The sequence below is a fragment of the Diabrotica virgifera genome, chromosome 7 (assembly GCF_917563875.1).
Source record: "Diabrotica virgifera virgifera chromosome 7, PGI_DIABVI_V3a".
Taxonomy (NCBI): Eukaryota; Metazoa; Arthropoda; class Insecta; order Coleoptera; family Chrysomelidae; genus Diabrotica; species Diabrotica virgifera.
Window position 1 is genome coordinate 244,657,195 of NC_065449.1, and position 24,940 is coordinate 244,682,134.

Below are 24,940 nucleotides of genomic sequence, written 5' to 3' on the forward strand. Positions count from 1 at the left end.
GGCATTTACAAATTTATAACCAATTTTATATGAAAATCGTAGCAAGTTCAACTCCCTGTATAAATAAAAATAAGCAAAATAGCAATGGTTTATTAATGCCATATTTTTTTACGTATTGTCAAAATTTTCAAGAATCATTGATATTGCTAATTTTCTTTATATCAAATACAGGGTGAGTCAAACCGCAAGTACATTATTTTCTCAGTAATTTTAAATGGAACAACCTATATTTTATATCACTATTGAAAAGTACCATTACCGTACTTTACTTTTTAGATAACATTGCCTATGTCTAAATTTATTAGTTTTCGAGATATTTTCATTTTTCAATGGACCAGTAGCGTGGCCTCCCAAATCACCAGAATTTAATAAACTGGACTAATTTTTTGGGGTTACGTTAATAATGAAGTTTATAAAATACCTCCAACAACAAGGGATGAGATGAAAAATAGAATACAAAGTGTAATTCGATGTGTTAATTTACAATTGCTTCGTAGAGTAGGTAGCTCATTCAATGATCGTTTTTAGGCGTGCATGAATGTGTTGGAGGTAATTTTGAACACCTTATGTAATTAAATATTAAAAATATTTTATTAAAAGTAGCTTCTAATTTTTTCAAGCATGTTCTTTTTTGCAAAATGTATTACTGATAAATTATTTTTCGTTCTATTTGTTTACATTTGCATTTACATACAAAAGTACTGTTTAATTGTCTTCACAAATTGTTGTATTTTGCGTTTGTGTTTTTTTTTGTAAAATGTGTTTTTAATTGTTTCAAAAATGTTGCATGTTGTGGTTGTGTGTTTTTTTGTAAAATATATTACTAATAATTTATTTTTATTTCTTTACTTGCTACATTGTTACATTGATTACCGGATTGATAACCAGTAATCGTCAATTGTCAATTCAGTCATGGCTTACTTAAAATTTAGATAAATTTAGACACCTAAAATAATTTGCTCTGAAAAATGAAAATATCTCGAAAACTAATAAATTTGGACATAGGGAATGTTATATAAAAATAAAGTACGGTCACGTACGGTAATTTTACTTTTCAATAATGATATAAAATACAGGGTGTTCCATTTGACATTATTGAGAAAATAATGTACTTGCGTTTTGACTTACCCTGTATTTGATATAAAGAAAATTAGCAATGTCAATAATTCTTGAAAATTTTGACAATAAATAAAAAAATATGGCATTAATAAACCATTGCTGTTGTGCTTATTTTTATTTATACAGGGAGTTGAACTTGTTACGATTTTCATACAAAATTGGTTATAACTTTGTGAATACCCTGTATAACATAACAAACCTTTATATTTTTGTGATGGAAAAGTTAACAGGATTTCGAATATAAAATAAAGTATAGGGTATTCCATTTAAAAAAACAAAGTTTGGTTTGCCACTGTGTTATCGAACACCCTGTAACATTCTAACTAATTTTGTAATGTGAAGCTCAAAGTTGGCTACAAATTTTGTTATTAACTTTTATTGCTGTATGTTATTATAGTGGATCTATTGAGCTTTACCCCACTAATCAATCACCCTGTATTATTGATGTATGTTTTATGCTCGTTTATCCTGACACTTGGGTGTTCTTGCGGTTTTTCCCACATAGAAATTGTTGCATTCACAGAGTATTATATAGATGCAGTTCTTTGATCCCTCTTGTGTGTTGTTTGGTTAGATTTTGGACATGATATATGTCAGTGTTTTAGTTGTTATGATGTACTTATTTCCTATCATTTTTAACTTCTCTGATAAGTCCTTTACATATGGTATTGCTGTCATCGTTGAATCCCTTCTTGTGAGTCTTTTGGGCCCTGATTCTAATCGACTCAAAACAAGTCGCAATCGAAATTAATTGCGACTCCAAAAAAGTGGTTGATATAATTTCGAGTCGAAATTATTATAATTTCGAGTTGAAATTATTGTGACACGGACATGAATGAATGGCCGAAAGCGAGGTTAGGTTTAGTTTAGGAGATGTGTTTTGTTTGTTTCTTTCAAGGAAAACTAAAGCAAAAGGTATTAATATGGCTGGGCTTTATGGAAATTTGCTGGTTTTGGAGAAATTAGATAAAATAATATTACATTAAAAATATAATAATTGAGAATTTACACAATGTGAATTATCAACTAATTCAATGAAAGATGTAAGGTAATAATCTGGGAAAATTAGTATAAAACAAGGAAAATTATGTACCAGCTATTTTATTGCTGGACATGCTGGAATCAAATCTTAAGATTTCATATATTAGTAATATAGCTATGCAAAGTCCGCAGAAAGTGTTCTATTTGGTTTATAAACAAATTAGCGCTCCGAAATCTTTGTTTCAATTGTTGCTCTGTAACTCAGAAGATTTTAACGTTAAACCAAAAACACTCACATAAAAATTCACTGTAATTTAATTCTCCACATAGATATTTTTTTCGATTTCCTTCGGCGGAAATTTTCCTCGGAAAATTCTAGTTTTTCAAACAAAATCTTTAATTTTCAACTAAAATTTTAGGGAAGTAATTATTTATCAATAATTAAATAACTTGGTGACATAAATCTTTTTTGTTATGAGTGTCTTGAAGATATGAAAATTTTTATGTACAAAGAGGACCGGAATAAAAAGGTAATGGTTGAAAGATTGAAATCCTGTTGTTTATAACTCTGTCGCAAATGCCGGTCAAATTTGACCGGTTATACCTGGAACCACTCAATTCGATTTTTTTTTCTTCGAAGAAAAAGCCGTGCCCTTTTCAACAGGGTTAACTTAATTTAATATGATATTTTCTGAGGGGTTCCATTTGTTTATAAGCCAAAAAATTGTTTCTTTATAACATTCCTGAGACGGCTCAGATAGTCCAATTTCAATTCTGTAAAGTACGTTGAATAGGTATAGAGTTTTTTATACGAAAATCATAGTTATTCTGGTGTATCATAATCTTTCTGGTTATTATTTCGACCGATATTTTTTAATTAACATTTTAATTATTGCTAAACTATTGGTTAGATTGTCGCCGGCCTCCTGATATATATAATCTACTAGGTATAAAAAATCTTTCATGTCACCAATTTATTCAATTTTTGATAAATAATTACTTTCCTAATATTTTAATTGAAAATTGCAGATTTTTTTTGGAAAACTCGGATTTTTCGAATAAAATTTTTGTTGAAGGAAATCAGAAAAAAAATAATTTTGTGCAGAACTAAATTGCGGGGAATTTTTATTTGAGTGTTTTTGGTTTAAAGGAAAATTCTTAGGAGTTACAGAGCACTAATTGAAAAAAAGATTTGGGAGAGCTAATTTGTTTATAAATAAAATAACACACTTTCTGCCGACTTGTCATACCCCATATTACTAATATATGTAATCTTAAGATTCGATTTTAGCAATAAAATAGCTGGTAAATAACTTTTCCCAAAATGACATTTTTTCGATAATTTGCCCAGACTATCAACAAACGTTGCGGTGGTTGAATAGCCAATAAATCCAATAAACAGGAGGACTAACCCAAATTCTGACCAGTGTCAAAATGATAACGTTAATATCCCCAGTTGGAACTAATATCGAAATGAATAAGAATCGCTATAAATTGCAATCTGTCATGACGGAGTCGAAATTAAATTGCGACATCGAAATGAATTAGAATCAGGCCCCTGGATTAGTTGTGGTTTTTTATTGTTTTCTTCCTCCAATCTTGTGAAATTCCTTGTTTAAATATGACAGTGGGTTATCATTGTTTATTACAATCTTTTTTAGCAGAATTTTTCTTCTTAAAATGCATTTTCATTAGAGGAGGTGTTTTGAGCTCTATCATATAATGATTTTTGATTTTATAATTCCCTTTTTGATGTTTACGTTGTGATTTGAGATGTAATTTAAATATCTGTTGGTGTGGGTTAGTTGAATTATTGTTTTCTTTTTCCATGGTGAATTTGATTGATTGTTATTTGTTGTTGATGTCTATCCGAAAATGAAATGCTTCTGGTTCTTGAGGCGAAATGAAGAAAACATCTACATATCATACCATACTGTGGGTTATTTGTTGTTTGTCTCGTTTGTGAGACAACATAAAGCTATTATTATTATCATGAAATTTTTTCTGGAAGTTTTCATTCTTCTCTTCTTCTCTTAAATGATCGCATAAAAATGTAGTTGATTAATTTAAATATTGAATTAGGTAAATTGAAATATCTTACACTTTGTTTTTTTTTGTCCTTTGCAGTAGGTATAAAGTCTGTAGTAGTACAGAAAGATATTGAAGATAAAGTTCGTATGCAGAGTTTCGACGAAACGGACGATTGCAACATCGAGGAGATCCAGAACGGCCAGTGGAAGAGGATTATTTTGTTGGTTGTCGCTATCACCGTTCACAACATTCCAGAGGGTTTGGCTGTTGGTGTCGGCTTCGGGGCCATAGGAAGTTCGCCGTCTTCGACATTAGAGAAAGCCAGGTAAGTGGGTTTATTTGTTTTATATAGCATCTGGAATTGGACAGTGGAGACGTTGAACATACAGCATACAGCTAAGAACAAGGAAGATCGCAGATACTGTGAGAGGCTTCAAAATACTGTGAGAGGCTTCGCATGCTCGAACTAGATAGATATGAGTAGTATATATGTAAAGAAGAATTAGAGTTTTTAGAGGAAATAGTCTAAAGGATTGATGTCGGGTAATCGCGGGGGTCATTCAATAAAACCACGCATTCCAATGCATTTTTTACGAGCCAACTTAGGTATAATACTATTTTCCAATAAATGTAAATGACACCATTTAAGTTTCTAGATATAGTGTGTAGTATTCACGCATCCATTGCGTTTCCATACGTTTCCATCATTAATTAAAAAAGTATCCGCATCGCAAAACATAACATTATTTAAAACATTTGGATCGTTTTGATTGTAACATTTTTCTCACTTACTCTGTATACAGAGTGGGCCAAATAAAAGGAGCCACCCCGATATTTGGCAGTATTTCTTAGATTTTAAGAAAATAAAAAAACAGGTCACTTTTTGATCTAAGGGGGACACATTTTTACGGTACAAACATCTGTCATTTGTCATTTCCCTCCCTCCCACTTCCCCCACCCCTTATTTTTAAATAGGGAATAGGGGTCGTGTGCTAGCTCATTTGAAAGGTTATTCAATTCTCTATTCAGTAATATCAAGATTGACATAAAAATTTATACAGGGCGTCCAAGAAAAATTATTTTAAATTAAATTAATTGACACAAAAAGAAGAATGTATGTAATTTATTTAACTCAGAATACATTCTACTGCTGATAAAAAACAGAAAAAAATATTTATCTGATAAATAAACACTGTTTGTTACTTAAATTCAATAATATTCAACCTAGCAAGAGGCAGATGGGTGAAAGCTTGATCATTAAAATTAAGCAAAAAGCAGTGTCTATTTATCAAAAAACATTTTTTCTGTTTTCTGTCAGCAGTAAAATGTGTTCTGAGTTAAATAAATTACATACATTCTTCTTTTTGTGTCAATTAATTCAATTCAAAATAATTTTTCTTGGACACCCTGTATACATTTTTAAGTCGATGTTGATATTACTGAATAGAGAATTGAATAACCTTTCAAATGAGCTAGCACACGACCCCTATTCCCTATTTAAAAATAAGGGGTGGGGGAAGTGGAAGGGAGGGAAATGACAAATGACAGATGTTTGTACCGTAAAAATGTGTCCCCCTTAGATCAAAAAGTGACCTGTTTTTTTATTTTCTTAAAATCTAAGAAATACTGCCAAATATCGGGGTGGCTCCTTTTATTTTTGGCCCACTCTGTATATGTTACAGTTCAAGTTGATTCTCAGTTAGAGTTGACTATTCCTAGTTTGATTCAACTCAAACTAAAACGGTTAGTGAGAGTTGATTTGAAAAACTTAATTCAACTTTTACTAGTTGAAGCAGACTCTTCCTAACGCTTGTTAGTAAAAGTAGATCGCGTGAAAACAGAATCAACTCTTGCTAGTTTGAGTTGACTATTCCTGGATCGATTCAGTAAAAAAGCATAGCAAAAAAATACAGCGTGTTTTATATATGTTCGTTCATGGGTATTCTTTCATTTTTCCGACTGTATATCGTCTCATTTATAGACGGAGAGCTAGAGCCGAAAAATCATCGTCATAAGTAATATGGAGTTTTTCCTGTGAAATGTGTCCATTTTATATTGACAATTATGACCCCTTCTAGGCTGACACCTCAGTGGATACAGGAAGTAGCAATAAGGGATGAAAGGGGAAAGTTAGTGCAGTCATTAAAGTTTTTCACCTCCTATTTTGTTATACCTCCATCGATTTGCATGAAAATTGGTGACTAGTTAGAGCACGCCTCAAGAAATAAAACTGATTTGGTGCCAACTTGTACTTTTACCCTGGTGGTGAATACCACCCCTTCCCGCGTGTGAAAACAATTTTATTAAAAATAACCCAGCAAATCGATAGGCGGACAAATTTTAAGTAAAATTTGTTATATCATGTTATTAAAATAAATCAATACTTTTTGAGTTATTAAAGATCAAAGATTTGTCTATTTAAGAGCATATGCGTGAAGTTACGGGTGATAAAAAGAACATATTAATTAATTGTATCTTAGTAAAATATTATTTTTATATTATTTCGATATTTAATTAAATTTTTTCTATCAATATAAACTGAATATGTCCAGAAACTGGGGGGTGTCCAATAATGGGTACATTTGACATATTCGAATACACTTTTGCTAAATTTATAATATCGAAATAATATAAAACTAATATTTTAGTAACATACAATTAATTAATATGTGTTTGCGCCAATATGAATATATATTTCATTTATTTTAATTCGGGAACGTCTTGGCAACACAGTTCTAAGTAAGCATAATCTTCTGTCCTTTATGTTAAGTCAGTCAGTCGTTAACAAACATACGGTCGGAACATATAGTACACTTTGACAATTTTAATTTGATTTTGTGTGTGTTTTCCGTGAGACAAATTGACGATACCAGACAACATATTTTCGGTAAGTTCCCTTCTTTTATCCCATCCTTCATTTTCCTTAATGCCACCGAAAATAGTGCTTCAATATTTAACAACACGAAGAAAATCTAAGAAAATCTCGGTAAGTTATTATTATTAAATATTTTCCATTTGGTTTTCCTAAAAGCCAAAAAATAATTGGTCAATTTCGAGCTCAGATATTCAGCGTAGGTTTACAGTTTGCTTTGCTTAGTTTTGTATTATTAAATAATAATATTCTTATTTAGAAACAAATTGTTCGGTAAAATTTAATGTCGGCACGTATCGAAAAAAAAAACTCTGTGATAACTTTTTGCTGATTTTTGTATTTGTATCGTTTTTGTTTCTCGGAACAACTTGGGCTTCGGTCGTGAAAGAAGTTAGGTTTTTATATATTTGCGGTGTTGTCAAACGTGAATATTTTTCGACTCAATCGGTTACGGAAAAATTCGGATGTATGAATAAAAATTATTTTGTAAACAAATACTAAATTTGATTCACGGTTCTAAACAAAATAAAGAGTTTGCATAATAACTGCCCGGAAGGCTTGTTTTTTAACAAATCTCTATAATTAATTAATTTTATTCAAAATTTGTACTCAGACCTGGTTTGTTATATGCTACAGTTTTCTTAAAGTAGACTTTGTTTTTTTTCTGATTTTGCGGATTGATTTCAGTAACAATGACTACTTACGAAAGGCAATTTAAAATATTAACGGCTAAAAAAGAAACGCTTTATACAATCATTCAGACTTTATATGACTTATCGAAAAACTTAACTACGGATAACACCATTAAAAAATTCACAAACTTGTATCAGTCGATGGATTCGACAAGGACAGAAATTCTCAAAATTTTGGATGAAATCAACGCAGTCGGGTTTGACGTTGATGAAAACTATAAACCAGATTTTCAGGTGATGTCTGTTATTAACGAAATGTGTTGTGAAGCAAGGGCGGCTTATACAAAATTAAACCCAAGCACCAATATTGTAAATCCAACTTTACAGCAAAGTACACAACAACAGTGTAATGTACACAGTCTTTTGCCAAAAATCACTATTCCAGATTTCCACGGGGAAACAAAGGAATGGGAAACTTTTTATTCGATTTACAAACCATTGGTACACGATAATTTCCAGCTGACGGATGCAGATAAGGCTCGGCTTTTGGTTTCACATTTAAAGGGATCGGCCCTTAGTATTTGTGCGGGAATAGCTACTTCTGGGGATAATTATGACACGTTATGGAAAGCACTTTTAGAAAAATATCATAATAAAAGGTTGTTAGCAAACACTTATTTACAACAAATTTTTAATTTTAAATCCTTGCAATCGGAATCTGAAAAAAATCTAAACAGTTTTTTAGAAATCTTTGACGCCTCGGTTAATGCCTTAAAAAAGTTGGATGTCCCGGATTTAACGGATTTTATTTTACTTTATCATGCACTCTCAAAACTGGACAGGGAAACGGTAAAATCTTTTGAAAATCACATGCGCGGAACGGTTATTCCTACTTACACGGATTTAATTAAATTTGTTAAGGATCAAACAAAAATTTTGCATAATAGTGACTCACAAGGGGCTAGCTCCAGTGGCTATCATAAAAATAAAAATTCGAAATCATTTTTTGTAAGCCAGCATGAGAATAAAAACAATAACAGAATGCCTTTTTGTGTTTTATGTAAAAAATCGTCACATTTTTTGGGTAGGTGTGATAAATTTAAGGCTATGAATCCTACACAAAGGTACGATTTGGTAAAAAATAATAATTTATGCTTTCTGTGTTTTTCCCAGTCACATGGTGTAAGACAGTGCTTAAAAAGACCGTGTGCCCAGTGTGCCAAGAATCATCATTTTCTTTTATGCGCAGGAAAACCGGAAATAAGGGGTGCGAAAGAAAATAATCAAAATAATCAACCAAATTCTGGTGTCGGTATTCCAGAAACGGGTTCCAATAACCACAATTCGGGTTCAGTTAATTGTGCGTTTCAAAATTCTAGTTTTTTGAGTAGAAATCAGGAAAAAACGGTTCTATTAGCAACGGTAACGGTATGTGTGTTAAATAGTCCTTTACAAAATGCAACGGCGCGGTTTATTTTGGACAACGGTAGTCAGTGTAATCTTTTGACCACGGAATGTTGTAAAAAACTAGGTCTTAGATATACAAAAATTAATTCTTCGGTACAAGGTTTGGGACAAAACTCTCAGTCGGTAAGGGGAGTAACGGACATTATTATCGCTTCGCGTTTTGATCAGACTAAAAAATACGATGTTCAAGCTTTAGTTATTGATCATATTACAGATAAATTGCCAAAAACGAAATTAAATTTGCAAACTTTATCGGAATTTAAAAATTTACAATTAGCGGACGATAAGTTTTTTGAACCTAAATCAATCGATGGCATAATCGGTGCGCAGTTTTTTCCTATTCTTTTCGGCGGTAATCGGATTTTGAGTTCTTCAGGTTTAGGGGCGGCTTTAGAAACAACGTTCGGGTATGTTATTATGGGTCAGGTGGATACGGAATATTCCACTCCCATAAATTTGCTCACTTTAAGGGAAGAAACATCGATTGAACAAATTTTGACAAAATTTTGGGAATTAGAGCAGGTTCCAAAACGGGAAATTCCGGATTTAGACGCTATAGAATGTGAAAATATTTATAAAACCACGGTTTCCAGGGATATATCGGGCCGGTTTACTGTTGCATTACCTTTTAAAAGTTCACCAAAAAATTTGGGAAATTCAAGGGTTTCGGCGGAAAATCGGTTAAAAACCTTGGAAAAACGGTTAACAAAATCGGACAGCTTGCGTGCGGATTACAATAAAATTATGCAGGATTTTTTGGATCAAGGATACTTAAATTTATTGGAAAAAGAAGATTGTGACTTATCCTATTATATTAGTCATCACCCTGTAATAAAATTAGAGAGTTTAAGTACACCTATACGTATCGTATTGGATGCATCTTGCCCTTCAGACAGTGATGTCTCTTTGAATGATTTATTGCATAGCGGGCCTAAACTGCAGGCGGACATATGCACTTTATTAATAAATTTTCGGCTTTTTCCAGTAGCATTGAGTTCGGATTTAAAAAAGATGTTTTTACAAATAAAATTAGTACAAGATCACTGGCGGTTTCAAAGAATATTATGGAGATTTGATCCAAACGAGGAAATAAAAACGTATGAATTTACGGTGGTTGCGTTCGGTTTAAGGTCGTCACCTTTTTTAGCGCTACGGACGGTTCAGCAATTGATAAATGAAGATGGCAAAGATTATCCTTTAGCTAAAAAATATATTTCTTCGGGGCTATATATGGATGATTTTTTAACGAGTGTTCCGGACGAAATTGAAGCTAAAGAATTATATAATCAATCGGTAAATCTCTTCAAAGGTGGTTGTTTTGACTTAGTTAAATGGTCGACTAATTTGGACAATTTGTTATCAGAGATTCCGCTGGAAAAACGTTTACAAAATTCGGTTACATTTAAATCGGAGACTAAAGTTTTAGGGATGCAATGGGATCCGCAGAGGGATGTTTTGAACTATAGGTTAACCACCCCCGATAAAAATTGTACAAAACGTAAGATTTTATCTCTTACTGCAAAATGTTATGATCCTATTGGTCTGATTGCTCCATTTATTTTGCATTTAAAGTTAATGATCAGGGAGTTATGGCAACTAAAATTGGGTTGGGATGACTCACCCCCGGATACGATTAAAAAATCATGGGAAAAGGTATGCAATGAATGGCAAGATTTTTCAAAATTTGAGGTCCCTAGACATGTAGGAGCCATGAGGGATGTTCCGATTATGATTTTGGGGTTTGCGGATGCAAGTCAAGACGGTTACGGTGGGGTAGTTTATTTAAGGGTTGTAAATTCTAGCGGTGAAGTGAGTGTAAGACTGGTTGCTGCAAAATCGAGATGTGCACCTTTAAAAAAGACCATGACCATTCCGAAGCTAGAATTATGCGCGGCTTTGTTGTTATCATCTTTGCTGAAATTAATATTTGAAAATTATAGCAAACTTACTCATATTTCACAACTAGTTGCGTATTCTGATTCGACCACGGTGGTGAGTTGGTTAACTTCGGCAAATACCAAAGATATTTTTGTAGCTAATCGAGTGCAGCAAATTAAAGAAAACCTTCCTAATATTTCATGGCAACATATTGAAGGTAAAAATAATCCCGCGGACTGCTTGTCAAGAGGGTTGACACCCTCACAATTAATAAATCATGAACTTTGGTTACAAGGTCCTAGTTGGATAAAATTACGGGAATCGGACTGGCCTTCTTCAATATTAGAATCGGATATTTCGGAGGTTAAGGTTTTGGTTATTGAGGAGGAGAAGCAAGGTGAAAAAATTCATCCCTTACTTGAATTGGTTGAACGTCATTCTAGCTGGCATAAAATTTTACGGATTACGGTTCGGGTTTTAATGTTGTTAAAATTAATTCCTGTGCAAAAATTAATTACGGCTACTGCGCTAAGAACAGCAGAATGTTATTTAATTCAGTTAATTCAGTTAAAACATTTTGAAACTGAAATAAAAATGATAAAAGAAAACAAACAATGTAAAACACAGCTTAAGAAATTACGGCCATTTTTACAAGACGGTTTACTTATGGTGGGGGGACGACTTAATAATTCATCCCTTAGTTTTTCGGGAAAACATCCACTAATTTTACCGGGAAAAGAAACGTTAGTTGAACGGATTGTTGATTTTTATCATATAATTTATATGCATACGGGGGCATATTTGCTTGAAGCTTTATTGCGTCAAAAGTATTGGATTCTTGGGGCAAGAAATCTTATAAGAAATCGGGTTTTTAAATGCAATCGTTGTTTTAGAAATAAACCGAAAATTTTGACACCGCTCATGGCAGATTTACCGGTATCGAGGGTTACTGCTACTAAACCCTTTTTACACGTAGGGGTTGACTATTTTGGGCCAATAAATATTACATTAGGTAAAAAACGTAATGCGGCGGTTCATAAATCGTATTGTTTATTAGCGGTTTGTTTAAGCACAAAAGCGGTTCATTTAGAATTGGTGAGTTCTTTAAGCACACCACATTTTATGCAAGCATTTAAAAGACTTTTAGCAAGAAGGGGCCCATGCAAGGTTTTGTATTCTGATCAGGGATCATCTTTTGTTTGTGCGAAAACGGTTTTAAGTGAAATTAATCGGTTTGCTAGTTCGGAAGAATATCAAAATGCACTGTTATGTGAATTAAATTTGAACGGTGTGGAATGGAAATTTATAAGTCCACAAAGTCCGAGTCACGGGGGTCTTTGGGAAAGTAATGTAAAGAGCGCTAAGTCGCATCTCTATAAGGTCATAGGGGATCAGTTGTTAACATATGAAGAGTTAAATACTCTATTAATTCAAATAGAGGCAATCTTAAATTCGAGACCTCTTTGTCGTCGACCAACTGATTCATCTCAAATATCGGTATTAACTCCATCACATTTTTTAAATTTAACACCGTTAGGAAGTTTGCCGGCCGACGATTTAACAGATTTAAATATAAACCGGTTAGATAGGTTCCAGTTAATCGATCGAATGGTGCAAGATTTCTGGAAAAGGTGGCGTTTGGAATATTTGACTACCTTACAAACTAGAGAAAAATGGAATATAGATTTGCCTAATGTTAAAATCGGAACGGTTGTTATTTTAAAGGTAGACAATGTACCTACACTTTGTTGGCCGTTGGCCATTGTTACTGAGGTTCATCCGGGTAAAGACGGAGTTGTTAGAAATGTTACTGTAAAAACTTCGAAAGGGACATTTACACGACCAGTTTTGAAGTTATGCCCTCTTCCGAATCAATAAATTTACAGTAATATCTTTTGTATATAGTTATAGGTATTTTTCATTAGAATTTATTTATTTTTTTTCGATTATTTTTTTTGAGTTACGGTAATTAACTCTGAAAATTTTGGTATATTAATTTATGCCTGGTCCTTTGAGTATTTATTTGGAACTAGTTTTTTTTATTGTGTTTTCGGCACAAATTGCATACAGATTTGGCTGAAAAATGGGTTTTTCAGGGCGGGGGCTATGTTTGCGCCAATATGAATATATATTTCATTTATTTTAATTCGGGAACGTCTTGGCAACACAGTTCTAAGTAAGCATAATCTTCTGTCCTTTATGTTAAGTCAGTCAGTCGTTAACAAACATACGGTCGGAACATATAGTACACTTTGACAATTTTAATTTGATTTTGTGTGTGTTTTCCGTGAGACAAATTGACGATACCAGACAACATATTTTCGGTAAGTTCCCTTCTTTTATCCCATCCTTCATTTTCCTTAATGCCACCGAAAATAGTGCTTCAACATTTAACAACACGAAGAAAATCTAAGAAAATCTCGGTAAGTTATTATTATTAAATATTTTCCATTTGGTTTTCCTAAAAGCCAAAACAATATGTTCTTTTTATCATCGGTAACTTCACGCATGTGCTCTTAACCCGCCATTACACGCGCTATGAGGGAATCCCTCACCATATTTGTTTATAACCAATGAAATTGTGTAAACTAGTACGATAACCTTAAGCACCTAAGTATGAAAAAGTTATAGAATATTTCAGACGGTCAGTGTGCTGTGTGATAGTTGAAAGAAGAGACATCCCTCTTCAAGTGAGGGAATTCCTCACTGCGTCTGCAATCACGGTGAAATCACGTTTCTGTTATCTCAAAGAAACTTTTAGGTTTTTATTTAATATTTAGGTAGGTTTAATTAAAATATTATTGTTTGGATTAGGTTAGGAACAGTGGCACACCGAGCGGGGGTTAAAATCCCACCCATAGCATATAGAAATATATATAGGGTGTCCCAAAAGTAGGGGAACGGTCGAATATTTCGCGAACTGATCATCGGATACAAAAACTGAAAAATGCGTTTTCAATCATTTTCAAAAATCTATCCAATGACATTAAACACCAACCCCCACTACACCCCCTGGAGGGGGGGGGGTGGGGAGTAACTTTAAAATCTCAAATGGAAACTCCTAGTTTTTCTTGCAGATTTGGATTCGTTAAGTAAAAGTAAGCAACTTTTATTCAAGACATTTTTTCGAACTGTGGATAGATGGCGCTATAATTGGGAAAAACGATTTATCCTGATACCATAGGTAAATTATAGAAACGGTCTAATATCTCGAGAAATACACTTCGAAATGAGAAAGCAAAAAACAGGTTTTTAATATTTTTCAAAAACCTATCGATAAACACCAAAAATGACTCTCCAACCCACCCCCTGGAGACGGGGTGGGGGGTAAATTTAAAATCTTAAACAGCAACCCCCACTTTTTATTGCAGATTCGAATTTGTCATGAAAAATTAAGGAACATTTATTCGAAACATTTTTAAAATTGCTAATAGATGGCGCTAGTAAATCATATTTTTCCAATTAAAGCGCCATCTATCAACAATTCTAAAAAATGTTTCGAATAAATGTTGCTTAATTCTTCATGACGAATCCGAATCTGTAATAAAAAGTGGGGGTTGCTATTTAAGATTTTAAAGTTACCCCCCACCCCACCTCCAGGGGGTGGGTTGGAGGGTAATGTTTAGTGTTATTCGATAGGTTTTCGAAAAGTATTAAAATTTTTTTTTTGGTTTCTCATTTGGAAGTGTATTCCTCGAGATATTAGACCGTTTCTATAATTTACCTATGGTATCAGGATAAATGGTTTTTCTCAATTATAGCGCCATCTATCCACAGGTCGAAAAAATGTCTTGAATAAAAGTTGTTTACTTTTACGTAACGAATCCAAATCTGCTAGAAAAACTAGGGGTTTCCATTTAAGATTTTAAAGTTACCCTCCACCCCACCTCCAGGGGGTGTAGTGGGGGTTGGTGTTTGGTGTCATTGGATAGATTTTTGAAAATGATTGAACACGTATTTTTCAGTTTTTCGATCCGATGTTTAGTTCACGAAATATTCGACCGTTCCACTACTTTTGGGACACTCTGTATAAAAGAAGGTAGGAAAATGTAACTTGTCTTTCACAAATAATACAAAAAACTTTCGGTGCCCAAGCAAACCCCCCCTCCCCCCAGAGGAAAATTCTAGGTGAGCCACTGGTTAAGAACCCATTTTTAAATTTACCTATTCTAATTGGGAAATAAGCCACAATTTAACTTGAAAAATTGATTTAATTGACGTTTCGAATTCCACCTCGGACGTCGTTATCAAAATACAAAATATTAATAGTTAATTACAAAAATGCCACAAACAAATAGCTTCAGAACAGTTGTTAATTTTAATTTGTATTTTTAGTAAAATGAATTCGCGTAAAGAACGTTAATTTCTTCAGTGGCTTGCTGAAATTGAAAATTAAGAAAACTTGCTTTTGATCTATATTATTTTTACTTTTGTTTTGTTAAATTAATAAAAAAAAAATTGGTTTACGAGACTTTCTATAATATGTGAGTACAACCCATTTTATATTTATACATGTTGACATTCATTTTTCCTCGAAATAAGTCGAATTTAGGTGAATAAGTAGGTGAGGGCGACGCTCATACGCGTGCAACCACGTCACAATAGAAGACGCGTGTAACGGCGGGTTAAACAGACAAATCTTTGATCTTTAATAACTCAAAAAGTATTGATTTATTTTAATAACACGATATAACAAATTTTACTTATAATTTGTCCCTCTATCGATTTGTGGGGTTATTTTTAATAAAATTGTTTTCACCCCCGAGAAGGGGTGGTATCCACCCCCATGGTTAAAGTACAAGTTCGCACCAAATCATTTTTATTTCTTGGGGTATGCTCTAACTCTAACTAGTCACCAATTTTCATGCAAATCGATGGAGGTTTAACAAAATAGGAGGTGAAAACCTTTAAAGACTACACTAACTTCCCCTTTCATCCCTTATTGCTACTTCCTGTATCCACTGAGGGGGTCTAGGACGTTTCATCGCCGCCGTTTCGATGCCGCCAGTTCGATGCCGGTCGATTCATCGCCAGTCAATTAATCGCTATCTGATATATTTCCGAATTTTCGACAGTTACAATTATTAGTTATTTTTAGTATTAATTAGGAATTCTAGGAAATGCGAGATATGACGGCGATGAAATGGACTGGCGATGAACCGGCGGCATCGAAACGTCCCATTCCGCCACTGAGGTATCAGCCTGAAAGGGGCCATAATTATCAATATACAATAGACACATTTCACATGCCAAACTCCATATTACTTATGACGATGATTTTTCGGCTCTAGCTCTTAGACTATTAGGTGTCTACAAACCCATAACATTTCAAGTTGACGAGTGTTTTTGCAGAAAAAAAAACAGTAAACAATACGTTGTTGTATAAATTGTTGATTGAATTGTTGTTAGGTCGCTGATTTAGTTGTGGATATCGTAGTGGTAAATATTAGATCGATAGAGTGGAACAAAAATTGGTAGACGTTCACACTTGTTTATTGATGAAACACATTTTGTCGAATGGTAATTCTCGATTCTCGGTTTTAAAAAAGATCTCAACCCGTATTTTAGTCCTGTCGCCAGGGGGGGTACAACGGCCTCGTTAATTCAGATGGACTTACTCAAGTTTTTTTTATGTATTTTGACCCGTAGAACACGAATTTTTTGGGTAACAGTTGATCCGGATGTCGATAAGATTGTTATAGACCAAGAACTTGAGGAATCAAATAACAGCGATTTTTGGCAAAACAAAACAATATTTTGTATTTTTTGGGCCATTTTAAGTAAAAAATATTTCTACAAGTTTTTTCGTAGGATGCACAGTTTTCGAGATAAACGCGGTTGAACTTTAAAAAAATCGAAAAATTGCAATTTCTGAACCCGAATAACTTTTGATTAAAAAATAAAATAGCAAGTCTGCTTACCGCATTTGAAAGTTTAAGTCAAATTATATCGGTTTTGATTATTTGCATTGGTAAAAATTTATTTTTTTATTGTTTAACAAAGCTATAAACACGTAGGGTTTCCCGTGCTTTTACATGCGTTTTACCGCATGTAACGTAGAAATAGTCTTGATTGCACTAGTACCTATTCTACCTACTCGTTCGATTTTAAATGAGAAATCATAGAAACATCACTCACGCACTAGTTGTTTGTAGCTTTGTTTAACAATAACACAATAAATTTTTAGCAATGCAAATAATCAAAACCGACATAATTTGACTTGAACTTTCAAAGGCGCTAAGCAGAATTGCTATTTTATTTTTTAATCAAAAGTTATTCGGGTTTAAAAATTGCAGTTTTTCGATTTTTTGAAAGTTCAACCGCGTTTATCTCGAAAACTGTGCATCCTACTAAAAAACTTGTAGAAATATTTTTTGCTTAAAATGACCCAAAAAATACAAAATATTGTTTTGTTTTGCCAAAAATCGCTGTTATTTGATTCCTCAAGTTCTTGGTCTATAACAATCTTATCGACATCCGGATCAACTGTTACCCAAAAAATTCGTGTTCTACGGGTCAAAATACATAAAAAAAACTTGGGTAAGTCCATCTGAATTAACGAGGCCGTTGTACCCCCCCTGGCGACAGGACTATTTGGAGTAAAGCTTACAGCGTTGCCGTATAGGCGAAATAGTATTTAAAGCTAAGAATTGAAATAATAATATGTAAACATAATTAACACAATAAAAATAGTTTAAGATGAATTATGAGATACTGAACTAAAAATAGGTAAATATGACTTAATTTTAAACAAACTCCCCCTTGAAGGGTACCTTCAAGATAGAATTTACATATAATTAAAGTCTTAAGCATTAACACTATCACTAATAATTGTCTCTTGCTGCATTGGCAACGGACGTAAATGGCGAACAGAACGAATAACAGTTTTATTGTTTGTTTTCACCTCAACCACTCGTGAAAGTTTATCTTTACCGGGAAGCAATCGGGTAATACGTCCCAGAGGCCATCTACATGGTGGTTGTTGAAAATTGCGGATTAGCACTAAAGTGTAAATCTTTAGATCAGAGGAAGAGTCTTTCCATTTGTACTGATGCTGCAGCTGTGTAACATATTCTTTCACATAACGATTCCAAAAGTGCTGGTATATGTGCCGAATCGTTTTGTAGTTGGAGAGCCTGCCTATTGCAATTTTGCTCAAGTCAGTGTCTGGAAGGGTAGTAATGGGACGGCCAATCAGGAAATGGGAAGGAGTAATTGGAGTTAGATTATTGGGATCATTAGAGTGTGCGAACATAGGTCTGGAATTCAAGACTCCCTCGGTCTGAGTAAGCAAAGAATTGAAATCCTCGTAAATTAGTTTTTTGTCGAGTAACACCCTCTTTAAATGATGTTTCATACTTTTGACTGCCGCCTCCCACAGGCCTCCAAAATTTGGTGCATACGGTGGAATGAAATGCCAATTTATATTATGTTGAATCGCGTAATTGTTAATAGAATTATTATTGTCTAAAAGAAATTGACCAAATTGCTTAAGTTCATTGCTAGCTCCAACGAAAGTGGATCCGTTATCCGAATAAATGTCGTTTGGGATTCTTCGTCGAGCTATGAAACCTTTCAAACAGTGTAGAAAACAGTCGGTTGTGAGATTTGATAGGAGCTCAAGATGAATTGCTTTGGTACAAAAACATACAAAAACGCAAACGTAACCTTTTATTGCTATGGCTCCTCTACCTGGTTTATTATTTAATAAAAATGGTCCTGCAAAATCTATGCTACAATGTTGAAATGGCATTGATGGTGTTGTTCGAGCTTCGGGCAGGCTTGCCATAGGACAACTGGCAAATTCAGGTTTAAATTTAAAACAAGTAAGACAATTTCTTACAGTTTTTCTTGCAAGGTCTCTCCCCCGAATAGGACAATAAGATTGTCGAATTGATGAGAGAAGGAGTTGAGGACCTGCATGTAATAGAACTTTATGGTTATGTTCAAAGATCAGTTTAGTGAAGGGATGATTAGATGAAATTAATATGGGGTGCTTAGAGTTAAAGTCTAATGCAGATAGTCTAAGTCGCTCGCCTACTCGTAATATATGGTTTTCATCTAAGAATGGAGTAAGATTTGAAAGTTTATGTTTCGGTGGTAATGGTTTATTGGACTTTAAAATAGATATTTCCTCTGTAAAGGAATCTAATTGGGCAAGTTTAATTAGCCGCAATGATGCTTGCTCTACTTCTGCAAGAGTTAATGGACCTATCGTTCTTTCTGACCTTTTTTTACAAGCGTTATTACGAAATCGAAGACAATAACTAACGACATGTTTTAAAGTGGAAATATTGGAAAATCGAGAGAACAGAAAGAGTGGTTCATAATGGGTAGCTACTAGCATGGATCTTTCAACATTTTGTTCAGGAAGGTCGATATCAGGCATAGCAGGAGGTGCGGGTTTGTCTATGGGGCCAAGCAGAAAATGTGGCCCCTTCCACCATATTTCACGGTTGGCCAGATCTTCTGGTAGAACTCCTCTGGAAGCCAGGTCTGAAGGATTTTGTTTGGTACTAACATAATACCAATCATCCTTGTTGGTTAATTGTTGAATTTTGGCGACGCGATTGGATACGAATTGTTGTAATTGATTAGGATCCTTTTTTATCCAACATACTACGATCTGAGAGCCGGACCAATAGTAGATCGGTACTGACGGTGAATGGGCATTGACAACTTGTGCTGTTAATTGTGCTCCCAGTAGGGCAGCACATAACTCTAATCTGGGAATTGTGAGTCGCTTTAATGGTGCAACTTTACTTTTGGAGCAAATTAAATGACTTTGATAATTGCCACTTGCATCTATGCTTCGAAAATATATGCAGCTTGCATAAGCATCTTGTGATGCATTGCAAAAACAATGCATGTCTAATATAGAATGATTGGATCCAATGACATGTCTGGGAATTTCTAATTTATTGAGTTGGTATAATTGATTGTAGAATTGTGTTCATTGAATATAAATGTCCTGTGGAACCTTTTCGTCCCAATTTAATTTGAGGGTCCATAATTTTTGAATTAGGAGTTTAGAAAGTACTATTACTGGAGATAGAAGGCCAAGAGGATCCCAGATTTGTGAAATAATAGATAGTATCTGTCTCTTGGTAATCGAATAATCTAGAGGAATTGGATCTTCCATCTTTTCCTTGGTCTCCCTTTCCTTCTCTTTTTTATTGGTCTCCGTGATAGTTTCGCATTCAGTTTCGCATAGTTTCGCATTTTGGCATTCGTTTACTTCCCATTCTCTTGATGTGTCCCAAATACCGTATTCTATGTGCTTTGATCGTCGTGGTGATCGTTGGCTCTTGATATAATTCTTCCAATTCTATATTGTTTCTTCTTCTCCACTGACCTTCTATTTTCACACCTCCATATATTGCTCTTTGCATCTTTCTCTCCCATCTTTCTAAAAGGTCTGTTTCAGACTTTTTGAGCACCCATGTTTCGCATGTGTATGTTACTGTAGGTCTGATAACAGTCTTATAAATACTCATTTTTGTTTTTCTTGATACGTATTTGGATTTCAATAATGTGCGTAATGCTCCATATTTTTATTTCCTTTAGCTATTCTTGCCTTTATCTCCCATTCTTCATGACCATTTTCATTTATTTTTGCTCCCAGGTATAGTATATTGTACAACAAGAGAGAAAAAAGACATATTTCTCACGAGCGCAGAAGTTTGTTGGCACGAGCCGAGGCATGAGGCGAGTGCCGCAAATCAAGCGAGAGAGAAATATGTCATTTTCTCTCGTGTTGTACACTGTACTTTTTCTATGGATGCGTTTTTGTCAAGAGTTCAAATTTCAAAATTAAATAATTTAGGTGCTTTTAGGTATATTATATGCCTAAATTTAAATAAAATACATGCACATAGGTATTTAATATTCTTAATATTTATATACTTTATTTATTTAAAATTATAATTCACAGTTGAGTAGTCTTAAAAGGTAATTTTTGATAAGTTTTGTTGAACACATTTTATTTGACAAAAATAATTGTGTTTGTATTGTGCATGTTACCATGGAAATGGCGATCCTATGTATGAAACCGGCGGTGAACCCGTGAGAAAAAATATTTCTCACTGCAATGGCCGACTTTTCTCACTGCCTGAGAAATTGTTCGTTTTGAATGCATGTAAGTAGTGAGAGAAGTTGCACAATGCATAGCATCCATAGAAAAAATAATTTCTTTGGCTCTTTTGAACGAGTATGTTTTTGTTTGTTGTTGTATTATAACGAGTATATACGAGTATTATAAATTATAACATTCTGCTAAAAATTAAAAATTATTTTTTAACGTTTTTTCTCTTTCAAATAAATTATGCGCTAATTTTTGTGATTAGTGTAAATTATCTGCTTCATTCGCCTAATATTTTTAGATTAAATACCTTCCGACTCTATTAAATATTCATTTAATATTCCATTAAGTTATTTATAAACAATAATTGAATGTTTTGCTACAGAAAACAAAAGCAATGACCTATCTTCATTGTCATTGTCATATGCCAATCAAACAACTATATTAGATCTTCATAGTTAAGGTTATGAGATGGAGAAAAACATTTCTGTAGATATATGTCAGGGATAAAAGAAAATCTAATAGAATTATAACAACACAAACCTTTTCCTTGATTTGATTATTAAATATAAACAGTCTAGTCATTCGACTTCTAACTATAATATACCGCGATGTAAAAAGACGATTTAAGGATTTTGTTCTTCTTACGAAAAACAATTATTTATGATATTTATTAACGATATCTAGTCGGACAAACTTTGATGTATGGGAACACTGGAACGGGGAAAGTTTTAATTGTTGAACGTGATTTTAATTGTGGAACGTGTCATCCTGACAAGTATATTATTGTGATTATTTCATTCATAGGAGATTCTGACCAATAGAAAGATACAGAAATAAAAATTAAACTGATTATTTTTTCATGATTTTAATTTCCAATCGTATAGTAAGATATTTGATCACGTGTTTAATTCTGTCCAATCAGATTAAAATTATACTGAGAATTATCTACTGTAGAAAATTAACGATAGAATTTTTTTAAGTAGATTGTTTCTGTTTAATGGCAACCAGTTTCCTAGTTTTGACAACTGTCACATTTAAGAAAATATCCAGAATATACGTATTAAAAAATAATCTTACGAATATCACACGACAGTAAGAATAAATAAGAAAATAATGCTTCATTTTTACTCAAATTTGTTGTCATTGGGCAATAGCCACTCGAGCCCTGCGGGCTCTCGTGTCTATTGCCAGACAACAAATTATCAAAAAACTGTCGCATTATTTTCAATTTATTCTCACTCTCTTGTGATATTATACCCGATAATTTTTGATACTATCCCGTCGTCAAGCATATTACGTCAGATGCCCTTCGTTGCTACGAAAAAATACATTCGATGACATTAATGACAATTAATGTTTTAAAAATTATAAAAGTGATGACTTTCAACCGTCAAATATTTATAACAACTGTGTGTTTAATTGTACTAATTTGTACTTACATAAATAAATTACAATAAAATTTTGGTTTTGAACAGTTTTATTCATGAAATAATCGCAACAAATTGCACTCGATCTCTAAAATTATTTTCGAATTTTTGCCCTCGTGACAATTTGACATAATTTCACTCCCCTTCGGGTCGTGAAATTAAAACTGTCAAAGTGTCACTCGGGAAAAATTCGATAATTTTAGAGCTCTTGTGCAATTACTACTGAAAACTAGCATGTTGTTTTAAGTTTATTCAATAGCAAACTTGATATAGGGTGTAACAAAAATACAGGTCATAAATTAAAGTACATATTCTGGGATAAAAAATAGTTCGAATGAACCTAACTTACCTTAGTACAAATATGCACATAAAAAAAGTTACAGCCCTTTGAAGTTACAAAATGAAAATCGATTTTCTCGAATATATCGAAAACTATTACAGATTTTTTATTGAAAATAGACATGTGGTATTCTTATGGCAGGAACATCGTAAAGAAAAATTATAGTGAAATTTGTGCACCCTCTAAAAATTTTATGGGGTTTTGTTCCCTTAAACCCCCCAAAACTTTTGTGTACGTTTTAATTAAATTATTATTATTGTACCATTAGTTAAATTTAATATTTTCAAAACTTTTTTGCCTCTTAGTATTTTTTCGATAAGGCAGTTTTTATCGAGATGCGGCTTCTTTTTTAATATGTTTACATACAAAATTTATGGGGGATTTGTGCCTTTAAACCCCCAAATGTTTGTGTACGTTCCAATTAAACTATTACTGCAGTGCCATTAGTTAAACACAGTGTTTTTAAAACTTTTTTGTCTCTTTGTATTTTTCCGATAAGGCACCTTTTATCGAGATGTGGCTTCTTTTTTAATATGGTTCAAAATATACCTAAAATGTAAATCGTAAATAAATTTTCATATTATTACCAAGTCTCCATAATCGTACTTAACCATATACATACAAATATGTGGTGGATTTCGTCACATCCCCTAATTCCTAATCCTGTTTTATTTTGAGTGGGTATAAAAGTTCAACATACTAAAATACTGTTTTTTGTTTAAATATTTCTATGTAAGCCATGCATAATATTATGTAATTAATAAAAATAGAAAATTGAACTAAACCTACGAGAAATATTATTTAATTATGTAGTTTTATATAGTTTCTTCTGGCCTACGCGATACGCCACTGGCACTCGTGTTTGGTTCTCATTTAGTTTTGGCTTCAGTTTTGTTATCGTTGCGGTCACTCCTTCACTCCTGGGGGAGTGTAAAATTTTCCATCCTCTAAGGATAATGCTAACAGATGCCACCAGAAGTCTAAAATTGAATATTTTGGACTTATGCATTTTTCATATTCGGCCGACGATATGCTAAAGCGTAAGCCAAAATCGGAAGGTATTGAATAGAGACGATGTTCTTATGCTGCGCTTAAGTTTCTTAAAGATTCTCACATTTTGAATAGACACTTCTGCTACTGATAGTTAAGTAAAAAAACGCATAACAACAAACAAAAGCTACCATTAATTTTAGTACCTCGTTAAAGCTGTTAACTTGATGACTTTATTCTTTTTCCGATTCAGTTCTTCTGACTAGGGGAAGCGGAAGCCATAAATTGAAAAATGTTTTCGCTTTTATGTCTAACCGAAACTAGATAATCATTTATTTTTGTTTAATTTAAACGTTATGTTTTTTTAATACCGCCGGTTTACCTTAGTTATTAATCACACCCTTATTGGGTCAGGAAATGGCCTATTTAATTACATATTCGCACCGGGTATAGCATCCCCACGTGTATATGCAACAATTCAGGTGTTTGGTACTATAACGCGGTAGCACCCATGCATTATCAGGGTATAAGTAGGTACTTTACTGACAATCTTGAAATTAGTTCTACCGGTTCTTTTTCAGATAAATATTAATCTACCCTTTTTGATATGAAATGCTCTGAAACTTTGGGTTCTGGTAGTTTTTGATGTGTAGAACAAAAGACTCAATGGGCGCGTAGCTCCAAAAAATCATGGTTTCAAGATATAAGCGTCTTAAGTTATAGGTACAGTGAGGACGTTTGAGTTGGAATAAATTCATTTTCTCGAGAATAGGCGACTCTGGAGATAAATTACGAATAAGGTCGATCTTTATTTTTAAATTATAATTTTTTGGCATATATATCATACTAGTGACGTCATCCATCTGGGCGTGATAACGCAATCGAGGATTTTTTAAATGAGGATAGTGGTCGTGTGACAGCTCATTTGAAAGGTTATTCAATTCTCTATTCAGTGATATAAATATTAACATAATTATTTATACAGGGTGCCCAAAATTTTTTTTGAATGAAATTAGTTGAGACAAAAAAAAAAGAATGTATATAATTTATTTAATTCGAAATACATTTTACTGCTGTCAGAAAACATAAAAAAATGTTAATTTGAAAAATAAACATTGC

The 24,940-nt window shown here is 33.3% G+C and overlaps 1 protein-coding gene across 2 annotated transcripts in view; it reads left to right on the forward strand.

Annotated features, from left to right (window-relative positions):
- LOC114329522 (zinc transporter ZIP11) overlaps positions 1–24,940 on the forward strand; it is a 235,547-nt gene that overhangs the window by 17,431 nt on the left and 193,176 nt on the right. Inside the window, exon 4 of one of the 2 annotated variants that reach the window (XM_028278664.2) lies at positions 4,228–4,456. In XM_028278664.2, the coding sequence (XP_028134465.1) occupies positions 4,228–4,456 (229 nt within the window). The remainder of the gene's footprint in view (positions 1–4,227; positions 4,457–24,940) is intronic. The other variant, XM_050656448.1, reaches the window with a different exon arrangement.